Raw genomic sequence first — 19,146 nt, 5'->3', positions numbered from 1 at the left:
TTTTTTTTAAAAATTAATCTATTAAAGTCTTTTATCCAAACTAATGATGGACCCGGGGTTCCTGGGGAGTGCTTTTATCTTATCTTTTTGATATAACATATACAGTGTTCTTCGTTTGATATTTTGAAATGTCAATGGATAAATTCCCTAGGTTTTTCATAACCCAAAATTTTAAAAGAAAAATTTATTTAAAACTTTTTTTTTGGTATTTTATTTAATGTTTAGGAAATTTTTTTCCAGTATAAACAAGGTCGTTTTATGTTTTTTTTTTAATTTTTAAATCTTTCAGAATGTTTGTTGTAGGAAAATTTGTAAGTAAAGACACCATTCCTTTTTTGGATTTTGTAATAATTTTGGTTTTCTAAAAAAATGAAGCGCCCGTGGGGTTTTTGTATCTTTTATTAATGGATCAAAAGACTTAAATTTTCCAACCGCTTCCTTTGAAAATCCAATTACCAATTCTATTTATTATTTCATCAAAAGCTTGACGTAAGTTTTTTTTATTTCGTTTGTGTTAATAAATTCTAAAAGCCTTTGATTGAAAATAAGCTGATTTATATATTGTATGTTTTATCCATTTTTACAAAAGTTTTTTTAAAAAACGTTTATTTTTTTTCCTTTTAAGTTTTAATTCGGATTTAAGAATATCAAATGAGTGTTTTTTAAAATAATTGATTTTTTTGGCTTGTTTATTCAATCTTAATTTTTAAAATTTTTTTAAATTGTTTTGTTGATCTCTGATTTCCCTTATTAACATTTAGAAAAAAAATCTTCAAACAAAAAAAGGTTAAAAAATTTAAAAATGATAAAGTTTAAGAAAAAAATAAATTTTTAAAAATTTTTATCTTTTTCCTTAACTTTTTTATTCCACTTTTACTCGGTTTGTCCCTTCACAACACATTTTTTTTTAACCCGCTTAATACCAAATTCTTTTGGGTGCTTTGTAAGTGCTTTTTATGTTTTTTTTTATTAGTATAAAAATCGGTTAAAAACTTTTTTGGATTGTTTCGATAAATTTTTTGGGTTTGGGGCAATAAAATTTCCTTTCGTTTTTCTTCTTCAGTTAATAGACAACCCCTTCCCCTTCAAAAATTTCTTTTTAAAAGAAGGATCTATAAAATTTTGTCTTTATCAATACATGATTTTTATATTATCGCTAACATTTTATTAAATTTTGATTTAATAAATTTTTTTTTTAGAATTTTTTATATGAATTTTTTTTGGATTTAGTTTTTCCCAAAATGCTAGTAATTTTGACATAATCTTCTATCTACTTTTCTATTTTCCATCTTTATAATATACTTATAGAAAAAAATTTTAAAAAAAATCTAAAGAACTTTAAAAATAGGTAAAATTATCTATATCTTTGGATAAGATTTTAAAATTTTTTTTCTAAAATTTTTATCAATGTTTAAATTTTAAACCTTCTTGAGACATTTGTTTAAACCCTTTTCGTGTAATTTGTGTGTTTTTCTAAATAATCTAAACGAACTCTGTTTTCTTCAGTTCTGTTTCTTTTTTGAAGTCTTTGAAAACATATTTTAGGATCGGTTTTAACATAAATAAAAGCATCAATTGGTTTTTTTTCCATGTATTTTAATAACATGATCAATTAAGAAAAGATTGTATACTGCCCACTCGGGGTCATTTATAACACCGTTGTCATGATATTGTTTTGTAAAAACGTTGTTCTTAGTTAAATAACATCGTTCAAGAAAAGAAACACCATCAAATTTTTTAGCAGAATTTAACATTTTTATGTGACTGTTTAAAGTTGCTAATTGAAAAGGAAATGAATATTTTAGAGGTTCTTGAGCAGCAAGTTCAAAAAGGTTATATGAATTTCCGCTTGGGTTCATAACATTTTGCCATTCATGAATTGGTTCTGGAATTATATTAAAATTAGGATTATATTCTTTAATAATACCTAAAAACGTACTTTTTCCTGATGCAATATTAACTTCGACTGATATAATTTTTCTCATTTATATAAAATATTTATAGAAAAAATCTTTAATTAAAGTTAAAGTTAATATAACTCTTCTTCTTTTTTACTTTCATATCCGTTAAGTTTAAATTCCTTCATATATGTTTCAAAGGGCATTTTATAGTTTTTGAGTCGGCTAAACGATGAAATCGTTTTGACGAGTCCTTGCTATCCAGCGATTCTCTAAGTCTAAATGGACCAAATAACACAGTGAAGGGATGTAGTTCCTTAGATTTCTCAAACCTCAAACAGTCCACTGCATGAATGAAGTTAAGTTGTGTGAATTCCCTTTGCTATGACCAATATACGATGTAATCTGTCATATTTATGACTTGTAATTGTGCAATACTCGAATGTAGCTCATTAAGCATAAATGTGCATTTTATGAATTGCGCAGGCTTACAAAGCTTGCGTAACATCCAGCGAAAGACAAAAAATAGTTCCACAGGGCTCCAGGTAAGATGCGTATTAGCGTAAATTACGTATAGAAATAATGCAAATACGCATGTCTAATAATTTCTAAGCGTATAAAAACGTATATAAAATTACAGAAATGCACACAATGCTTTTTTAAAAAACAAAATCTGAATCATCTGGATGCGTTAGGTAACATAGCCGACCCCGATCAGCCTTAATTCTCCCACATTGAACGTATACACGCATCGTATGATTTCTATAAACTTTGCGTGGGTTTCACACACACACATAAATTTTTTGCAGTCAGTAAACGGATAAATTGTCGGAAGAAGAAGCTCTTACTGGTTTGTTTAGTTACTACAGATATTAAAAATGATTTTAATTCTTATTTTCCGAGAAATAAACAAATCGGCGAAACATTAAATTGTATTTTCTTGTAGTTTTTGAAATCGAAAGTAGATCGTCTATGTTTTGCTGCTTTCACGAAACGAAACAACTTTTTTTATGAAAAGATTTAAATAAGAGGCAATTTAACCGTAAATTTCAATGTCAGATACTGCCAATTGCTGCTAAATGTCTTCGTATCATCACAATTTGTAAAATATATTGTTGAAATGAGGAAAAGTGTAATCGTATCCGGATATAATATTTTGGGTAAATATCGAGCTGTGTTGTGAAATTTTAACATTCATGTAACATACATGATAGATATTATTGTAACAGAAATGATTCTAGAATTTATTTTTATTACACCTACATATAATCTATGTCAGACTGGTATTCTAGTCCTGAGGCATGATCTGAAAGTAAAAAGATGAAGTGACAGTCATACTTTGGATATTGTAATACTAGAAAGAATCTAGATCGTAACCTTTCTGGAATTTTGACTGGTTTGGATAATTTGCTTACGATTCAGGTTCGCAAAAAAATGAAACCGTCACCCATTCTGCTTTTCATGATGACACATGGCTTGTTTTTTGCAGTCAGTAAGCGGATAATTATTTCCGAGAAAGACCTCTTACTGATTTGTTTTTAAATTACTACTGATTTTAAAGATGATTTTTTCTTATTTTTTGAGAAAAAAACAAATCGGCGAAACATTAAATTGTATTTTCTTGTAGTTTTGACATCGAAAGTAGATCGTCTATGTTAGAGTGCTTTGAGGAAACGAAACAATTTTTTTTATGAAATGATTTAAATGATTTCACCGTAAAACTTCAATGTCAGATACTGCCAATTGCTACTAAACTTTCTTCATATCATCACAATTTGTAAAAAAATATTGTTGAAACTGGAGATTTTGGCGGTATAAAAGAAAGTGTAATCATATCCGGATATAATATTTGGGTAAATATCGAGCTGTGTTATGAAATTTAAACATTCATGTAACATACATGATAGATATTATTGTAACAGAAATGATTCTAGAATTTATTTTTATAATACATACATAGAATCAATATCAGACTTATATTCTAGTGCTGAGGCATGACCTGAAAGTAAAAATATGAAGTGACAGTCATTCATACTTTGAATATTGTAATACTAAAAAGAATCTAGAGGTAATATTTAGAAACTGAAACATAAAATTTTCAGTTAGAAATCGCACCAAAGGCTGTATCAAGGGTCTACATTTTCAAAATTTCCTTGTGGTGATACCCCAAACCCTAATTGCAGGAGGGGGTATCCTCCCGCACCCTCCCCCCATATTGCCACTTTACAGTTTGATACATTTGCCCTTTTACCACCTGCCACAATGCCCATTTCAAAATCTGACTGCAGTTCAAAGCGGGAAGGAACATCCCTCCCCAAACCCACCTTGCTACCGACCACGTAAAAATGGCTCAAACATTTTTTCAGCCCAGTCTGGGCCTGTCTGTCTACATGAATCAAAACGGATAATTGAAAGTACATAGACTTGGGGACTACTGACATGGTTTTGAAGGGGTTAACAGGTCTGAAATAAAATAAATGATGGTTTTAACTAAAAAAAGAACTGCATTTATTAATATTGGTTATCTTTTCCGAAACTGGTAGCTAGTCCGAGTAACTTCTCTTAGTTTCGAATGCGCAATTTTCCTGTCAGTGTAAACATTCATGACACTATATATTGACACTCAGCAACATTTATATATCTTTAAACGCAAAAGTAAGTATACTTTAAATTCACATCCCTTATAATATGATTGAACAATACCTAGCGTGTGACACGGTTATTGCCAGGCCCCTTATCTGTAAAATATCTGAACAGTTCTTTCGTCCATCCGTTACAAATTGTATGTGGCAATCCGCGCTATAAAATTTCAATAAATAAATTTTCATATTCAAATTTTATCATGTGCGAATATATACCAGCCGATAATTGCCTGTTTTGGTAGTGCCGGCGGCAAATGTTTACTGGAAAAATATTTATAGTCATGGGCAGTATCTTAGTGTCACCTGTCAAATTGTAGTTTGTACTTTCAACATTTTTATTTTTGCTAACCACTCTTCAATTTTAGAGAAATATATTGGGTTTAAATACTTGTATAATGTCAATCAAAGTTTTACTAGGCATCGATTGAATGTCCATTTCATCTATTGTAACAAAATCTCTGTTCAGTTGGGGGAAAAAACTAAAACCAAACTGAAACTGGTAGACTATACTACCAGTACATCAATCATTAGCCGACTCTCAGGCCCTTCAGGTCTTTGATTTTCTTTCTGCATTTCGAACAGTATTGTAAAAATATCTTTAATAACTTTTTTCTCTTCTTCTTTTCCAGGATCATTGGGGTTACGGACAGCTAAAGCTCCAATCCGTGCTTTTGTTATTAGTTGTTTTATTTTGTGATGATGTGCTTTTAAAATAAATTTCTTGTCGCCAACTTTTAGTCTATTAATAAATATAGTAATTATTGATGGAACAGCACCAGCAACTGCTACAAATATAGGAATAGCTGGAACAAGTGCTAATGCAGCTGAACAACCAAAGATACCTGCTGTAATCTGTAATCCTGTATTTACTCTTCCACAAAATTTATAACTTTTTCTGTAAGCAGCAGCTAGTTTAGTTAAGTGGATAATTAATTGATCTATTGTTTCTATTCCATTATTAGATATTAGATTTTTATCACTCATTTATATAATATATTTTCAATTTAAATTTCTTCCAATTCACTAAACGGAACCCAACTATTAAATTTTTCATTGTAACCTTTCCATTTTACTAAAGCTTGTTTTTTTCTTATAGTCCCGTCTGATAACTTTTTCTGTTCTAAAAACTTCTTGTGTAGTAGGTAAAAGTTCTTGTTCGTAAAATGAACCCTGAATTATTTCATCATTCAAATCTTTTATAGTGTATGTTCTGGGATTTGTATTATTAATTCCATAAATTATAAATATCTCCTCTGTCCAGTTTGGTGTATATCCTTTTTCAAAATGTCTTTTCAGTTTGCTTAAGCGAACACGATCACCAATTTTAAATTTTGCTTTACTCTTTGGTATCTTTAAATTACCATATAAGTTAAAGTAAACAGTACCTTTATTTAAGTTTTTACTGGCTTTGGTTGGTGTCATTTTTATACTAGAGTGTTTTGTTTTGTTATATTTATCAACCATATCCTGCAAATTATCTAAATAAGTATAAGTATTATTTGCTGTAAAATATGTCCACATTATTCTTTTTAAACTTCTATCAAATCTTTCGATTACTACGGCCTTTCCTTCATTAAATGTATGATACATGTTAATTTTATTTTTATTCAAAAATGATTCAAACTTTTTATTATAAAATTCTTTTCCTTCATCTACCCATAAATTTTGTGGAATCCTTGCAGTCTTCGGGGACTTTCGTCCCTGAATTCTATCTTTTAAAATTATTTTTTCAAATGCTTCAATAACAGATTCTCCGGTTTTATTCTTTAATGGAATAACCCAAGCATATTTACTGAATATATCAATAACGGTTAACAAAGAGCTATAAAAATAAATAGATTGGCAACTTGAAAGGCATATAGAGCAAATCTCGCCAACCTCCCGTGACAAAAAAACGAGATCTCGTTTACCGGAAGTGGCGCTTTCTCCACGCGCCATTTTGTATGCGAAAGCAATTATTCATCGGTAAAATAATTATCACCGTATGACCACGCTTCTTTCGATGGCAAAAAGAAAACGTGAACTTCGTGTCTTAAGACCATTTCAAATTAATGTATTTTAAATGTAGTTTTAAAGGTACAAATTGTAACGCCATGCTCGCCGATGTTTGTTTTTAGTAAGATAACGCCGAATCACGCTCTGACACGAGCTCACGCGAGATTACAGCCAGTTGCCATTCTGTGTATTTTATACTTCTTTGCGGTTAACAAGTACTTTACTCCTTTATTATATTTTGAAAAGGCTTGCATATCAACTAAATCAGCAGACCAAGTATCATCAATATCATTGACAATCACTCGTCGTTTTGTAAATTTTCTTTTAAATTGGCTTATGTAATTTTCTGCTAATTCATCACTCCAGTGGTAGCTTGGTACAGTTATTTCGGGGGTGTACTTTACCCCCTTTTCCCGTTTTTTGACTTTCGTTTTTGTCCAAAACCAAGTTTATATTTCGTTTTAATTATAGGTTTTACAACTAAATGTTTTGCAATCTTTTCTCCAAATGTTTTTGATATAGTGTTATTTAAGTTGGAAAGCATTTGTTTGTCACATATACCCCTTTTTACACCGCTGTCATAGCAAAAGTCGTGGGTCTTACATACTGCGTCCAGTTCGTTGACAGGAGGTCCATTATCTAAAGGATTTCCTGGTCCACAATAGTTATATCCTGGAAGTGTTAATGTTTGTGCGCATGCGTAAGAAAGGCGGTTGATTTTTTTGAAAACAGGAAAAGTTACGTTATAAATATGGGATTTAAGCATCTTTCAGTGGACATTTTATGCTAAGGGAATTGTGAATCACTAACTTTATGGGTAAAAAGCGGAATAGGGAAAATGTTTCACCAGGAGATGTTGTTTCGTCGGTTGAGAAACCTCTGACACAGGCAAAGCCAAAACGAACAAAGAAAAACAAAATGGCGGCAAACGCGTCTCCTGAGAATATTAGCGCTACACCTATACCTACAGGTAACATACAGCCTAGTCAGCCAAGCCACACGCCTTATGTTCTGCAGTCAGTTTTGCCGCAGATGTATCAGTTTTCACCTTTTACGAACACTGTAACTGCCCAGGCTAATTCTGGGTCCCCGGTACTCTCTCAACAATTACCCCAGAGTGTCACAAATACTGACCCGTTGAATATGATCATACAAAAACTGGAGCATATTGACATTAAATTAAATCAGCTAGACAAAATACAGTTAGATATAAAGGACATAACGGTACGTTTAGATTGTATGGACAAGAAAATATGCGACATTGAAAAAAGCCAGACATTCCTTTGTGATCAATATGAAACGCTTTCCTCGTGCACCAGTGCTAACAAAGAAAATGTTGATCATATACAGGGTGTGCTCAAACGTCTCACTGATGAAAACACGAAGTTAAACAAAGCAAACGAATCATTTTCTGAAGCAATCATTGACTTAAAATGTCGCTCCATGAGAGATAACTTGATGTTTTTTGGTCTTTCTGAACAGCCACTTTTATCCACGATGGAGACAAAAAGCGTTCATGCAAATCATTTGTTTTCTTCTGCTGTCAAATCTGGTGATGTTGTACAGTCACAGTCCGAGCATCCGTCCCAGTCCGTCGAGTCCGATGTTAACCCAGCATCTCAGCATCATACAGAAATGGGAATTTCATCCGAGACACTGTCTGAAAACCAAATACCGCTTCCACCCTTTAAAACGGAGAGCAGTGTTGACTGTGTAAATAAAGTGCACAAATTCTGTGAGACTGTCTTAAACATAAAAATGCCAAAGATAAAATCAAAATAACTAGAGCTCATCGTGTGGGTCGTTTTGACCCAAATAAACCTCGTCCAATGGTAGCAAAGTTAGACGAGGAATCAAAGCAGCTGATCAAATCAGCACTGAAAAGCGTAAATCTTAAAGGAACACCTTTTCACGTCTCAGACCAATTCCCGCCGGAAGTTCAGGAACGTCGACGTGCCTTAATACCAGAAATGATTAAGGCCCGCAAGGAAGGCAAACGAGCTACACTTGTGAGAGACAAGCTCTACATTAACAATAAAATATATAATCCTGAATAACCCACGCCCCCAACTGTATAGGATCAGCCAGAAAAGTATGAACTGAAAATCGTTTCCTGGAATATTGAAGGTCTTAATAAATGTTTTAGTGATGAAGATTTTTTGAACTTTGTATATGCGTATGATATTGTTTTTATTAGTGAATCGTGGCAACGCAAAAATGATGACTTTAAACTTGATGGGTATGAGACTGTTACTATACCGCGGCCAGAATCGATGATGGGTAGATGTAAAAGGGGGCATGGAGGAGTTTGTTTATTTTACAAGGAAACAATTAAATCCGGTGTTACCATTGTTGAAACTGACAAAAATGGATTTATATGAATAAAATTATGTAAAACATTTTTCAATACTGAACATGACATTTTCATATGTTTTGTATATATTCCTCCTCAAAATTCTGTGTACTTTAATATGCATGATACTGGATTCTTTGAAACACTAGAGTTTGATATAAGAAACTATTCACAATATGGTAAAGTTTCAGTAATTGGTGATTTGAATGCAAGGTGTGGCAATAAATCTGATATTATTGAATCTGTTAATCATTTTGATAAGTATATTTCTGTAATAGAAAAAGATGAAATGAATATTAAAACGTCTGATTTACCAGTGAGGAATAGTATGGACACTGTCGTAAACTCATCTGGCATTAAATTGCTTGACATTTGTATAAGCACTGATCTCAAAATTGTAAATGGTAGAATGGGACAGGATGCCGGTATTGGGCAATACACTTTTATGTCTGGTAACGGTAACAGTGTAATCGATTATGTATTGTTATCATATGGCCTATTTCCCATTGTTAGTAATTTTGTTATTCACGATATGCATTCGTTCTCACCTCACGCACCTATAAGTATTGGATTATTTTTAAAATGTGATCAGAATAAAGAAAACGGTGGTTTTGTTCCTACAAAGACATTGTTATGGAATAATGATACTTCCCATTTGTATACTGATGCATTGAATTGTGAATTACTCAATATCGAGTCAGTTGTTGATGATATAATTACAGAAGGCACTAGTTTAGATCAGGGTATTGAAAATATATCGAATATTTTATATAGCAAAGCTTTCGAAATTTTTGGTAGGTCAAATAATAAAAGAAATGTATCCAATAATAAAAGTAGGAAGTTTAAAAGTCCTTGGTATGATAGTAACTGTGAGACTGCTCGCCGTGAATTGAAGCGTGCAAACAAATTGTATAGGAAAGACCAATCGGCCAATAACGGTGAATTGTTGATTACTAAACGAAGGTTGTTTAGAATAGCGAAACGGAGATCACGGGCTAAATTTAATCTTGAGCAGAGGAAAAAATTACATAGTTTTGCTACAGACCAGCCTCAAAAGTTTTGGTCAGAAATCAAAAAAATTAGGAAAAAACATAAAACTAATTCTATCTCGCCTGAAGAATTTTACGATTATTTTAAATCATTATATGCAAATCACAATGTTTATACGATGTGATTATGTAGAAGAAAAATTATCACGTAATGATTTTAATGTTAACAATGTTGAACAGTTAGACGTTGATTTTACTGTTGATGAAGTTGTTAAGGCAATATCATCATTAAAAAGAAGTAAAAGTGGGGGAGAAGATAATTTGATCCCTGAAATGTTTATTGAATGTAAGCATGCTTTTTCACCTATATTGTGTAAACTTTTTAATTTCATTTTCTCATCTGGAGTATATCCTCAGACATGGTCTAGAGGTATTATTGTACCTATTCCGAAAAAGGGAAGCTTGAACGATGTAAATAACTATAGAGGGATAACTCTTACTAGCATCTTTTCTAAGAAATTTTCAATATTACTCGATACACGAATACGTAAGTGGGCTGATGATAATGATATTATCTCTAATAATCAATTTGGCTTTAGAAAGGGAAAATCTACAGTTGATTGCATATTTGTTTTAAATTCTATTATCAATAAAATAATTAAACATGACAAAAGAAAAGTGTACTCAGCATTTGTTGATTTTAAAAAGGCGTTCGACTTAGTCTATAGAAATGGTATATGGTTTAAAATAATAGAATATGGAGTGTCATCTAAGGTTGTAAAAATGCTACAAAGCATGTATAATAGTGTAAAATTATGTGTAAGAGTAAATGGATCGCTTACTGATTATTTTGATTGTTATATGGGTGTTAAACAAGGGGAACCACTCTCCCCTCTACTATTTGTACTATTCGTTAATGATATGTATGAACAATTGCACAATGATACAATTGATGTTTTCACACTTGATGAATTACAGATATTTCTGTTATTGTTTGCTGATGATACTGTTCTTTTTTTCATATTCTAAAGAAGGGTTACAAATACTCTTAAACAAATTATATCGGTATTGCAGAGAGTGGGGTTTAACAGTAAATGTTGACAAAACTGTTGCAATGGTATTCAAGCTGGGAAACAGACTTGAGAATGTTGAGCTATATTACAACAACCAAGTGTTGAAGGTGTACAAAAGTTTACTTATCTAGGTGTTACGTTGTCATCAAACGGAAGTTTTTATCAAGCTCAGAAGGCATTAGCTCACCAAGCAACTAAAGCATTATATTCACTTAATTCACTATTTGATATCGTTAGTCTTGATGTTACAGAAAAAATTAAGCTATTTGATGCAATGATATTGCCAATATTAACATATGGATGTGAAATCTGGGGTTTCCATAGTGGTCCAGATATAGAGCGTGTCTATCTTAAATTTTTAAAACAAATTTTGGGTGTACGACAACAGACTACGAATATTGCTGTTTATGGGGAATTTGGAAAAATGCCTTTATCTATCATTCGTAAAATAAGAATTATAAAATTTTGGGCTAGAATAATGAAAACCCCTGGTACTCTTTTGTACAAAATGTTTGTACTTAACAGATGATCGTGGAAACATTGTTAATTCTTGGTCATTAAATGTTAAGAGATTACTATGTGAACTTGGATTCCAGTTTCTATGGGATAGTAATTCAGTAAGCAATTCACAAATAGATAACGTTATACAACGAATAAAAGATCAATATGTGCAACAATGGTTTGCTGACTTAAGAATTTCTAGAAAACTTGAAACTTATAGAGAATTTAAAACAGAGTTTAATACTGAAAAAATATTTGAACTACGTTACAAATATTAAACAAAGAAATGCATTGTCAAGATTTAGATGTTCTGCACATAGATTAGCTATTGAAGAAGGTCGATTTAGAAATATAGATAGAAACCTTAGACTTTGTTCAAAATGCAATATGCAAGTTGTTGAATCAGAGTACCATTTTTTATTGATATGTCCGTATTACTCTGAACTGAGAACTTTGTATTTACCTAGATACTATTATACTTGGCCAAATTTGAATAAGTTTAGAAATATAATGAAATCTTCCAAGAAAAGTATTCTGGTTAAATTAGCCAGATTTATCTATCTTGCAATGGTTAAGAGAGATTCCGCAAATTGAGATCTTTGATAGTTATATTTTGTAAACTTCTAATTCTTGTTTTATCACTGTATGTTTGTTCTCATACCATACATATGTCATACTTTTCTATATGTGTGTTTGTATTTATGTTAGTATTAAACCGCCAAATATGTGACTTGGCGATGGACATGTATATGTTTAAGCCAATAAACTTTTTGACTTTCGACTTGTTAACCCTTTTTTAGGTAATAAAGGTAACACTGCTTTATGGATGTCTAAATTACCTGCTGTTATAGTACTTTTAACAAACTTTGATTTCATTCTTCCACAAGACGAACAAGTAGCCATTATCATTTTTCTCCCGTTTTTTGTTGTAACATAATGAGGATTTATATTACCAGTAAATCTTCTTTCTTTCAAACAATATATTTTATTTTGTAAACTCATCTATATTATATGTATTTTAATTTAAATCACACAATATCAAGTCAAAACAAGTATACTCTGTGGTTACTATTGTTTATTTTTCATAAAAATGTTACAAGATAAAGTACCGTTGTATGATTTATTGTATAGAATACTAAAAGTTAACAATCAAAGAGTAAATGAACAAACAATTATAAATTATTTTAAACTATTTTAAGTGTGGAGTTTAAATATAGAATCTCTTAAATTTTCCTTCTGGATTTTATTTTTAAATATATGTTTTCTTCATTTGGTTAAACAAAAGATTTTAATAAATTATTTATTCAAATCTTTTGTTTTTTTAATTGGTCAACTTTGGATTTTTTAGAAGAGGGTGGTTAACTAAAATTGAAAAAAGTGTCCCAGAAGCGCCATTTCTTATACTACTTACTTTGATGATGCTTAATACCTTCCACGGAAGTTCAGTTAGTTATATACTGTGCAAAAAGTGCCGCGTAAACAAGCGATATCCTGTTTAGTGTTGGTGTTTAAAATGTCTGCCATTCTAAAACTTGGACGTGCCAGGTCAGCCTGGGGACTTCTTAGGACGCAGAAAGCATGTATGTCAGTGGCGCTCCCGCAACCGAACCCGCAACCAAACATTCAATATAATAAGGTAATGTTGCTTTCTTGTTTGTTTACGCAGTTTTCATGTTGCACCGTGTCTAACCGGTACCTGACTGAACGTGTACTCGATGTAGAAAATTATGTTTAATTAAAATGTTTGGGAGTGATTATATGTCAATAAAAAGCGCGCCTTACAAATATTTAAGTCGGATGACACATGTGCAGGAGAAACTTAATAACAAAAATTGTTGGAAGTCAAACCTGCGTTTACATCAGGCTGGTAACATTGCCCGATGGGGCTTTCGACATAAAAACTAATATTTCTTGAAAATAATGAAGATATTTCCTTCGAACTTGGTCCATATATTAAGCATAACTTATGGTACAAATTAAAATAAAAATGATTTGGTTGCCTTCAGTTTAGGTAGAATTATTTCCCCTTTTCATATTTTTATGACGCATAATTTTTGATTTAATGCTAAGTTTAAACCAAAAAAGTGTTCAATGTCTTTCTTATGCTCTAAATTATTGTGCTAGTACATAAAAATATACATTTTACTGTGCTCTCACTTATAACATTATAGAGAAATGTAAGTTGTAAAAAAGTTGTTCATATATCTGTACTAGAAACAAAGTATTAACCCTAAATATATTGAATAAAGGTATTGGCGCACAAGTTTAGAGCAATAGAAAGCCACTGAACCCTTTTCTGTTTTAAATGTTGCTTTCAAACATATTTTTTCGGACTTCAAAAATAATGCATCATAAAAATCTGAAAAAGGGAAGTAATTCTAACAAAACTGAAGGCAACAAAGTTATTTCTATCTTAATATGCATAATATGTTATGCTTAATAAATGGACCAAGTTTGAAAGAAATATCTTCATTATTTTTCAAGAAATATTGGTTTTTATGTCCAAAGCCCAAACGGGCAATGTTACCAGCCTGTACATGGAATCCATAGTTTTAATTACACCATAATATATTCATGACTCAGAATTTGTAAGTAAAGTTCATGTGGAGCATCGAAAGTGGAACTTTTCAAGCCATATATACATACTCTATTTGGCAGTGTTACTAAGACACAAGCTGAATTGCTTAAGTCTGAGTTATATGAATTTGAGAATATTCACAGACCAGTACAAATAATTTACTCATTTTAGGTGATATACCTTTGCATTAATGTTAATTTAGATAACTTACTCACACAGCTTCTTTATATGTTTATGGAACTAGACATTTTGTTTTTATCTCCCTTTAAGATTTAAGTATATAAATCGGCTTCTATTTCTTTTGATTCAATAAAATTGTATGCTTTTTTATCCCAATTGACAGAAATTATGCTACTGGATAAATTTTCATTTGCATATCTATACATGCTGACTGTTCTGACTTAATCAGTAAATGTCTTGGTTGCAAAGGGGAATACCTGTAATAAAATCTGTCATTTATTTTATTTTTTTGTCGAAAATCTTACTTGTTTTTACCTGTCTGTTAAACTTGTAATCTTTTCAATATTTCCTAAAATTCATAAATTTGATTTCACACTATACATTTGAAAATGCTTTAAGATAAGTAAGGAGAATCATTTGGACATTTAATATAGTAAATATCAAATGAAATTAGGAAATACATGCTTTATAAATTTGAAGAAACACAATGATATTAATAGTAATTTTTTTTGTAAAAATTGCCTATCAGCATATTGTTATCATTATATATGCCCTTATGAACCTAAATTATCTAGGCCTTTGATATTGGTATCTTAATTGATGTAGGTTTGAATTATTTACTTATACCGTGTTCACACTAGCAGAACGGTTTTATTTTTATTAGGCACTAATTGGCTATAATTGGTATTTGACATTCAAAACCCATCAAAATATAATCTAGTTTGCGTCCACACTAGGCAAAGAAATGTGGTTTAAATATATACATGCAATGTTGGAAGTTAACAAATATCTTGCAATAAGCAAAAAAGGTTACAAAGAATTGAGGCTAACAGAAACAAGAAGGGGTCATCAATATTTAAACTTCTCTGTTCATCTAAGAATTTCTGTTCATTCCATCTATTGTCCATTTTGAGCGTCAGCATGACTCCATATCGCAATTTAATGTCTTTGTTTCAACAACAGTCCAATTACTTTTGCCAGCCACAGCATCAGTTGTTTAATACAAAAGAGAAACACATGGTATTCTTCCTCCAAAAGGTAAGATCTGTGGATTTGGGATTGTAAAACCAGTTATAACCCACATTTGCGTTCACATTGGTAAAATAATGTAGCATTACTTTTTAATGTAGTATTAAAACCACCTCCCGAGGTAGTTTTAATGCTACATTACAGAAACCACTTGACCTTTACAAAATTCACGTTTTACACCACATATAGTGTGGACGCAAACGAGTTTAAAAAATAAACCCAAGTTAATGTAGGATTAAAAACGTAGTCTGAACACGGTATTAGAGATAGCCATTTTTTTTTACTTTTATATCATCAACAGTAATGTAAGGCAGTCCAAATCTCTATCAAAATATCTTTGCTGTTTTTCTGCAATGCCATGTCATTGTAATATGATCACTTTACTGCAGACACAAAATTTACTTTGTATAAGATGATAGATCTGGTTTCATACAATCCTTTATGAACACTTAAAAATGTCAATTTTTTATGTGTCTTTTTAAAGAAAAAAGATGGAATGGAAAAAATATTCAGGAGAATAATATTAATCATTTAGCAAGTTTTCTATTGGTTATTGACTCCAGAATATTTGCAGATGATGAAATAAAGAATGGAATTAAAAATTTTCAACTTTAACTGACATGTATACAAGATTTTCATACAATATTGTTATTATTAGTGAAGAAATATTTATTTGATTTAGTTTCTGCTGTTTTGGTAGAGTATACTAGAAAGTTTTAAATGATGATCAGAATTAATTGAAATTGAGGCAGAAGGTATTCAAAAGTTTCAAAAGTTTCTGTCCCATTTAAAGTTTCATAATTATGCTTCATATAGAAAGACACTACTACCTAAGGCCTAAAAAAATATTGTTTGTTTTTGGTATCCTGACACCCTAAAATTTTGGCCCAACCCTAAATGTTTTTATGGCCTTGGAGAATAGTTTTTAAACTTTTTAACAACTGCACTCTTTTATGCTTTAAACATGGTCAGTGATGTTAGAAATCAACTTACGGTACTGATGCTTTAAAGGCATAACCCCCTTATTTTTATTCATTTTTGACACAAAAATAATTTGCGAAAAGTCCCACTTAATATAAAAAAAAAATATTGACCTACCTGACCTAATTTTTAGCTCCACTAGTTCAAGGTCACCAAGGTGTTATACTTAGGTTTTTTTAAGGTTGAAGTTTTTCGGCAACCTTTGTTTGTCTGTCAAATCCTAAAAAATATTTCTATTGCTTATATCTTACTGTAACTTCACATAAACATATATAAAAATAACTTCCTTTTAAAGTAGAGGTCTCTCATTGAGACATAAATTTATTTTACTGTCAAATCGCCGAATAGTGGAGCGTACTGTCTTATGGACATCTCATGTTTTTTTTAGCATGTTACCAGAAACAAACAATTTTTAGGCCTAAATTATGTATGGCCGGTTATAACATCTCATTTAAAAATTTAAAATATATCATGAGATTTAGCAAGATGCAAGATTTTGTTCCATATTCTTAGAGTTTCAGGACATTCTGATGCATATTTAAAATTTTCAGGTCTTCATTAACAATGAGTGGCGTGATGCTGTAAGCGGCAAAACTTTTCCGACTATCAACCCGAGTACCGGGGAGGTAATCTGTCATGTCGCCGAAGGGGACAAGGTAAGTGATTCTGAAATAAAAGCTTATCTGATTACAATAAAAAAAAAAAATATGTACCTGTACTTGTAAACTTAGAATGAATATTCAAAGTTTGGCAAATATTTTTAAAGCAAGCATTTTACTTGTTGAATTCTTGGTAGTGTATTAAAGCTAAAAATATTTGTAATTTGAAGGAAAAAAACATGATCATTACTATATTGTCAGTCAGACTTCAACAAACTTAAAGATCTTGAAAATACACTTGAAACATTAAAAAGCCAACATGTCTTCTACTCAAACTTGGAAGGGGAGAAAGTTGAAAATGCTAAATCCTAAACTTGGTTTAAATTGCCAACATGTCTTCTACTCAAACTTGGAAGGGGGAAAAGTTCAGACAGATGTTTTCATTTGCAAATTTGGAATTAAAGGTAGTTCTACATGTTTGATTAACCGGAAGTGATGGCGTCTAGAATAATGCCTGAAAGTCATTATACGGGTCACACAGATGTTGCTGGGAATTTATTATATGCATTAAACGTCACTTATTTAAGGTTAATTTTGACAATAGATAGGTTTTGATATATTGAAAATAATTGTAAATATCCGCCTGTGAAAAGTTCCATTAAAATTTACATTGTGGAACATTCTGAATTTCTCTATAATGTGAAAATGTCCTTAAAAGTGTGATTTTCACATCAAAGCCCATGGTGGAAATTGGTCAGAGGACTAGTACATGTATTTTTAAATTGGTCTAACAAAAAATCAAGCATGTGACCACACCAATTTTATTAGCTGAATTTCCTCAGGATACAATGATGCATGGATAAAATATGGTTAAATAGAATTCTACATGGTAGCTCAAGTGTGCAGAATCACCTTAAAGGTAAACATAAGACAGAATCTGATATTGTCCGTAAGTATTGACCTGGCACTCATTAATCTTCGCCAGTATTTTCGGATGTTTTCGTTAACTTACGCAATATTTGTATTCTGAAAAAATCTATATTACTAAAGTAACAGATACACTTAACCGATGACACAATGGCGGAGTGGTAAGGTGTCTGACTTCCAAGCATATTACCACGGGTTTGAAATCACATTAAATCATTCTTTTTATGTTATGTAATGCAATTGATGCCCGTTTTATTGTTGATTTACACGGAGAACATACACCCCGCCCAGGGTCGAACTTACGACCCTGATCCGTAGATCTGCGCTCTCCCTATTGAGCTAAGCAGGCGGGCTCCTTTGTATTTTGTGTCCTGAAATCTCAGCCCAACTTCATAACCGTTTATGGTATTAATGTTAAACATGGAATGTAAGTGAGTGGTACGATTTGAGGAGTGCAGCAATCCCCCAACAACCTCACCTCCCCCACGACAACCCAAACAAAAAATAAAGGGAAAAAAATCACTTTTAGTTTTTGTGCCTTACTATTTCATCACTGCACACACACAGATCCTCTTAACACCTACCAACCACTACATTACATCCCCCCTCCAATACTCACATGCCAAATAAATTTCCTTCTCTTCTGATCTAAAACTGAGGGCATATATTGCCTGGCTTTGTGCAGTTCTAGTTAATTTTGATAAACAATACGGAAGTCATAATCTGTTGTTTGGTTAAAATGCTTTTATTTTACTGTATTCACATGTATGCCAATCATCTCAAGAGTGCGCAGAGTAAAAGGTTGAGCTTTATCAAATGGCAACATTATTAATTATTGGGTTTGTTGGTGACCCCCTCGATGGTAATATATGGGGTCAGTATGATAAATGGGATGGTGAAGCATTAGCCGAGTTCCCATATTTATCATACTGACCCCATATAACACTAACAAACCCTCTAATTGATTTGTTTTATTAACCGCTTATTTTTTGCCTAGAACGACATGAAAAACAACTGACCCTTCATAGAAATAAAAGGTGTCACCACATGACCAGTGAAAATCCAGTGACAATACTAGAATCTTGTGGGAGGTAAAGCAAGGATTGATGTTTTACTCAAGATTGCCATGCTAAATTTCTATAATGGACTGGTCCATCTTCCAATTTGGGCAGTAACATTTATAATTTGAAGGGATATTTACTGAAAATTTACTGACTGAACAGTGCAGACCATGATCAGACTGCATGTATGTGCAGGCTGATCTTTGTCTACACCGGTCACAAAGGCAGAATCAGTCATGTCTAGCATGGTAAGGGTTAACATCGAGTCCTTGTTTTCTCCTTTGACTTCTTATGTTTTTAGCAATTCTTGGCCACCAGCAAATCATTTGCACCACATGGA

At 31.7% G+C, this 19,146-nt stretch overlaps 1 protein-coding gene across 1 annotated transcript in view; it reads left to right on the top strand.

Annotated features, from left to right (window-relative positions):
• The first annotated feature begins 12,899 nt into the window (after window positions 1-12,899).
• LOC123566639 (aldehyde dehydrogenase, mitochondrial-like) overlaps window positions 12,900-19,146 on the top strand; it is a 61,713-nt gene continuing 55,466 nt past the window's right edge. Inside the window, exons 1-2 of the mRNA XM_045360926.2 lie at window positions 12,900-13,087; window positions 16,771-16,875. Coding sequence (XP_045216861.2) covers window positions 12,965-13,087; window positions 16,771-16,875 — 228 coding nt within the window. The 5' untranslated portion in view covers window positions 12,900-12,964. The remainder of the gene's footprint in view (window positions 13,088-16,770; window positions 16,876-19,146) is intronic.

Source organism: Mercenaria mercenaria, chromosome 8 (genome assembly GCF_021730395.1).
Source record: "Mercenaria mercenaria strain notata chromosome 8, MADL_Memer_1, whole genome shotgun sequence".
Lineage (NCBI taxonomy): Eukaryota > Metazoa > Mollusca > Bivalvia > Venerida > Veneridae > Mercenaria > Mercenaria mercenaria.
Note: the sequence above shows the minus strand (reverse complement) of the source record. Positions and strands in the feature narration are given on the sequence as shown.